Source organism: Vipera ursinii, assembly GCF_947247035.1.
Source record: "Vipera ursinii genome assembly, chromosome: 2".
Lineage (NCBI taxonomy): Eukaryota > Metazoa > Chordata > Lepidosauria > Squamata > Viperidae > Vipera > Vipera ursinii.
The window spans coordinates 20,284,943-20,290,891 of NC_139513.1; the positions used below are offsets into that span (position 1 = coordinate 20,284,943).

General features: G+C 39.2%; 1 protein-coding gene across 1 annotated transcript; it reads left to right on the forward strand.

The window, feature by feature from the left end:
- LOC310635842 (galectin-1-like) lies at positions 1-4,452 on the forward strand. The gene is made up of 4 exons (XM_083355146.1): positions 1-226; positions 2,494-2,570; positions 3,689-3,860; positions 4,253-4,452. Exons 1-4 carry the CDS (start codon positions 218-220, stop codon positions 4,397-4,399), a joined length of 405 nt encoding a protein of 134 aa, XP_083211272.1. The 5' UTR covers positions 1-217; the 3' UTR covers positions 4,400-4,452.
- Positions 4,453-5,949: the final 1,497 nt, after the last annotated feature.

Here is a 5,949-nt window from a genome sequence, read left to right on the forward strand (position 1 = left end):
ATGGAACGCTCACATCTCACCTGGAAAACGCCACAGATCCGTTTCTCCATCTCATTAATTGGTGCTCAGCGTTTCACTCCTGATTGGCTGGTAGTAAAAAAAAAGCACCTGCAGCTGAAAGCTATTTCAAGATTGCGGGGAAAGAGCCTGGGACGATCAAGGGTGTTGGTTTGATTTGCGGAGCTTGCTGCGACTTCTCTAAGAAATTGACAAAACGATGGCAGTGGTGAGTAGAAAAGGCAGTGTAGGTTTTTCTTTTTCTGGAGTTCACAAGTCCTGATGTTGCGCAGCCGGGAAGGGAAGTGATAACAGTAATATGACTATACCAGGGGTCGGCAACCTCGGCTCTTTTATGACTCGTGGACTTCAAGTCCCAGAATTCCTGAGCCAGCTATGCTGGCTCAGGAATTCTGGGAGTTGAAGTCCACGAGTCATAAAAGAGCCGAGGTTGCCGACCCCTGGACTATACGGTTTAGAGCGGTGTTTTTTAGGCTCGGCAACTTGAAAACGGCTGGACTCCAACTCCCAGCATCTCCTAGCCAGCATGGGAGTTGGAGTCCACCCATCTTCAAGTTGAAAAACATTGCTTTAGAACTTTGGTGTAATAAAAGAAGGTAGCATTTTGTCAGAAGTGCAAAAATTATATGGAGCTCGTGATAAAATATACTGAAAAGAACATTAAAGGGAGTGGTCCATCTTGGTCAGATTTTTGTTTTGCCAAATTGGAGAAAAATGCACCAGGGCAGCTTCTTTCCTCTTCCACAGCCCTGGTGGGAGAGTCTACAATGCAGTATTTCTCAATTTTGGCAACTTTAAAGTAGGTGGACTTCAACTCCCAGAATTCTGGGAACTGAAGTCCATCCATCTTAAAACTAAACAAGTTGAGAAACAGGGCTGTAGTGCATCAGACACTGAGGGTAACTGACCCAGCCTGTTGGGTTACTTGGGAGAGTCCTGAAGGAGAGTCTACAATGCAGTGTTTCTCAATTTTGGCAACTTTAAAGTGGGTGGACTTCAACTCCCAGAATTCTGGGAATTGAAGTCCACCCATCTTAAACTAACGAAGTTGCATCAGATGCTGAGGGTAATTGACCCAGCTGTCAGGTTGCTTTTCCACATTTTGATCCAATCCATTTTGAGAGTGTTGTGAATTGAATATTATCCTTATGTGGAGTGTAATTGGATTATGTTATGAACAAAAAGATATTCGTTTTCCACTGCTTTGTTTCTCTCACTTATTGCTCTCCTCGTCAAAACTTGGCTTCTCACTGTGAGAAAAGAAAATATTGTCTTTTTTTCTACAATGTGCACAGAAATGTACAAACTTTGTACTGCATACCTTTGCATAAATGCTTTGTACTTTCTAAGCTAAACTATCTGAAATTGCCCCAATTACTTAATCTTCTAGGTTTCCCCACAGCTGCAGTCTCATATTGAATTGCAAGCTTGTTTTTTTTCTTTTCCTTACATAATTTTTTTATGGAAAGCTCTTTGTAATGGGTTTAATGTATACTAGTTGTTTTCTACCTATTTAGGATAACTTTATTCATAAGCAATTAAGTTTACAAGACTTAGCCTAAACAAAACCAGCTTCATGCACTATGCTAAAAGTTAATTGGGTTTGCTTAGCTTTGGTTTAATATGTGCAATCCAAATATTGTAGGTTGCAAAATACAGCAAAATGTAATGGAATGCAAGAAAGTCCTTGAAATGGGGAAGAGAGGGCATATCCTGTAGTCCATAATGGGCAGAGAATGAGGCTCAGAGGAGACCCTCCTTAGTTTCTCAGGCTGTAAAGGAGACAGAAAAAAAATCCTATTTTCAGACTTGCAAGATTCTGTTATAATGCAGCTTTACAACAAAATAGAATTAGCTCTCTGGTCTCCCTGGGAAAACTAAGAAAAATAGGTTAGAGTAAAATATTAATAAAATATATTTTAAAAAAGAAAAATGGGTTAGTATCATGTGCAAATCTAGTCAATAGTGGTTTATTCATGAAATCATGTGAAATAAATCAATGATGTGAGAATTCGGCTATAGTCTAGTAAAGATGGAAAATTTGTGGAAACTCTGAAGTGGGTGGAAAAACAATTGTACGTTTCTGGGAAAACACTTCCAGAATTTGAAATGCATGCCATTTTTTTTATAAAATAACATCTGTTTAGTGTCTTTTAATCTCTAAAGTAAAAATAACAAGGGAAGCACGTCTAAGCATAAAGGAGGAACAAGTGGTTTTTCGCATGAAAAGAACTATTTTCCTAAAAACAATCACCTTGAAAAGTGCTTAATACATCATCTGCTGCTCAGAGAAATCCTGCATGTTGCTTTTCATAGAAGTTTTATATAAAGGGGGGGGGGAACCCTCAAGATCCCTGGGGAAAATTTTTTTTCCTGGTTTTTTTCCCCCTGTTCCTTTAATTCTTATCACTAGTCATGAGCTAATTACAGAATGTTGATTAATGGCTATTCTCACCCCATGCTCTTCTTTTTTAGCAACTGGTTTCTAACATGAAAATCAGGTCTGGCGATTGCATCAAAGTGAAAGCCAAGATAGAAATAGATGCTGAAAGGTTTGTCAATAAGAGAATTGTAGTTTGATTACAAAGAATGTGGGGTTGGATGGATATTGGGTTGAATTCATTCTGTGATAAAGGGACTCTGAATCCATTTCTGTTCAGTGGAAAGCTGAGCCTGCACATGTATCATTTAAATGTATCATTCCTTTGTTGTAAATTTTTTTTGGAGAACCTAGGTAGTTTTTTTTTAAAGTCACAATGAATTATCTTTGCATAGTTATATAATGATATTCCCTGAATAGAATATAATACAATGGAATAGGAATTGAGTAGAATAGAATAACAGTGTTAGAAGGGACCTTGGAGGTCTTTTATCTAGTCTATCCCCCTGCTCAGGCAGTAAACCCTATACCATTTCAGACAAATGGTTGTCCAAGATCTTCTTAAAAAATTCTAGTGTTGGAGCATTTACAGTGAATGAATGCCAAATATCCTTCAAGGAACTAGAACTCCAAGTCATTTAAAACAGAGAAAATGAAGCATATTGGTCTTTGATTTGAAAAAATGTTTGAGCTTGGAATTGTTCTGAAATTCAGGGGGTGGTGTTTTTTTGCACCTGCATGTGGAGTACAACCAAGATCTAAGGCAGTGTTTTTCAAACTTGCCAACTTTAAGATGTGTGGATTTCAGCTCCTGTGTTTGCTGGTTGGGGAATTCTGGGAGCTGAAATCCGCACATCTCTCGCTGATATTGAAAAAATACTGATCCAGGGAAGGCAGAGAGTTAAAATCTGCCAGGCACATAGAATGAGAATGTGAACATGGTTTGGCACATCAGGTCTAACCTTTGAATGACTGAAAGGTCCAACATGTATTCATAAATTGCTTATTTCTGGATCAGGTCCCTAATTACTCTGAGGGTAATTGATGGACAGTTATTCTAATGTAGTCGGACTGCATTTCCTACTCTGGAAGAGAAAAGCTTCATTCTCTCCTGTGGAATTGGGAAATAAAGATGAAAGTACAGAGTAGCCTTGTAAGTAGGGCTGCTCTGGTCATCTCGTCTTTATGGTTTCTTTTTTATACTTGCACATGTACCGTGGATGTAGAGGTCTGAATATGACAATAGAATTCTTGGACTATCTACTAATGATCAAAACTTGTTCTTTCTAGTTTTGCCATCAACTTGGGCCAGAATGAGTCTGAGCTGGTCCTTCACTTCAACCCTCGCTTTGAGAGTTATGGGGATGTTAGGACCATTATTTGCAATTCCAAAACATGTGGAGAATGGGGTATGGAGGTCAGGAAGGATGCGTTCCCTTTCCAAAAGGGGGAGGAATTCAAGGTAAGAAAAACGTACCCCTCCACTGTTTTATCTTTCTGATGTGTTGACTTTAAATCTCAGCATGGCTATCAGACCTGGAGGGTACCAGATAGAGGTAAATTGAACTCTACAACTAATCAAAATAAAATCAAAGTAGCTTATCAAGATAAACAGAAAGCTTGACATCACTGGACAACATTGGTGGAGATTGTATTGGAGGGAATGACTTTTCTGGAAGCAAATAGATGTCTCGTGGATTGCATTTTTTAAAAACCCTATTGCACCAGTGGTTTAACCATTACAAGATGCCTCAAAAATGACAACAAACTGATGCACTCTCTCTCATGAAGTTTAATAGCACCTAACAGTATAATAAACTATCTCAAGAGACTTTCTCTTTTTATTTCTTCCAGCTCTTTGTCTGCTTTGATGCCAAAGAAATCACTGTGAAAATGCCCAAGGGCGAGGAACTGAAGTTCCCAAATAGGATGGAAGTGGATACAGTGGAATACTTCTCTATTGTTGGCGATGTTAGAATTAAATCTGTCAGATTTGATTGATCCCAACCCTTGTTTTGCACCCAGAAATAAAACTTGCATGAATAAAGTGAAACTATCCTGGCGTGATTCTGTCATTCAGTGATTGCTCGTCCTTAGAAATGCTGGTTTGTATTTGTTTGCATGCAGTAATTCCAATTTTGCTTCCTGTTCAAATATGAAGAAAGGACTGCTGGGATCTTTTGAAACTAATTCTGTGAAGCAAGGTATCAAATGCATATGCAGTTCATGAAAACCTATGCCTTAAATCAGGGGTAGGCAACCTCGGCTCTTTTATGACTCGTGGACTTCAACTCCCAGAATTCCTGAGACAGCTGGCTCAGGAATTCTGGGAGTTGAAGTCCACGAGTCATAAAAGAGCCGAGGTTGCCTACTCCTGCCTTAAATAAAAGGGTTAGTTTTAAAAGAAGCCACCAGACCCTTCCTAAACTTTGGCTACCCAGGAGAGCAGAGTAAGAAGCAGATCTCTTCTCTTCCATGGCCTAGCTATGAAACTTGCTGAGGGAACTCAAGTTTGGACAAATTCAAACCAAGTGGACAATTCTACTTGGCCAACAGATTTTGCCTAAGAGGGAGCAAAGAGTCTGAGGTTGCTGTATGGCTGGAGCTGCTTGGAATTGTGTTCTACAGCCTGCTGAATTACAAGTTCCATACTCCTGGGCATAATGTATATTTTGACAGACAGGATGCAGGAAGAGTCAACAGGGCATAGAGTAGTTTGCCTCTAATGGGAATCGCTGTAATTAGATTCAATGAGGTTTCTTATTGCTTCCTTATAGGTTATAAATCTTCTGTTTTCTCCTGTTGTCTTCCTGCCATCTCCCCGCCCCCCTTTAATCTTGTGGAACAGGCTAGCCTGGGGTCCTGCAATCTCCATAGCTGAGTGGAATTTGAATTGTGGACTTAAAGTTTAGGATATTCCCTACTACTCGCAGGCTATTGACCTCTGACAGTGCTGAATTTCTATTGAAGCCAGGCTAGACCTGTATACTGAGGTAAAATGGTTTGCCTGGATTTGGCCTAGAAGGCTGGGCCACTCCAACCATAGGTTGTAAATCATGGCTTATGGTTTGGCATATTGTTAGAAGAGAATATATGTACCTCAGGGTTAAACTGTGGGGTCCTTGATATTCTATGAGCTTGGTGATTTGCTTGCAGACATTTTATTACCCAACTATCATCACTAAAATCATCTGGCACTGATGTTACTCAATTTTGTAATGAAACATCTGCAATAAAACCAAGTTCAGAGAATACCAAGGACTCTCATGGTTTGGTATATGTTTAAATCTGGTTTGTTTAATGGCTCGGGGTTTTCTCGCTGCCTTCTGCAGAACAGTTTTGGAGTCAAAATGAATTGCCTCCGAGTTGGCCAGCCCACGGTGTAATGATGTGCAATGCAGTGTAATTAAGAAATTAATTGCAATTTTATTTATTTGCATTGCTGTGGGAGATGCCATGGTGTTAATTAATAGTAAATATTAATTAAACATATTATTTAAGTAGTGTTTAATAGCTAAGTGCTTATTTAACATTTAGAACCAAATATATTT

Coding starts and splice junctions, on each gene's coding strand:
- LOC310635842 (XM_083355146.1), top strand. Junction 2,571..3,688: donor ATAGAAATAGATGCTGAAAG/GTTTGTCAATAA, acceptor TGTTCTTTCTAG/TTTTGCCATCAACTTGGGCC. Junction 3,861..4,252: donor AAAAGGGGGAGGAATTCAAG/GTAAGAAAAACG, acceptor TATTTCTTCCAG/CTCTTTGTCTGCTTTGATGC.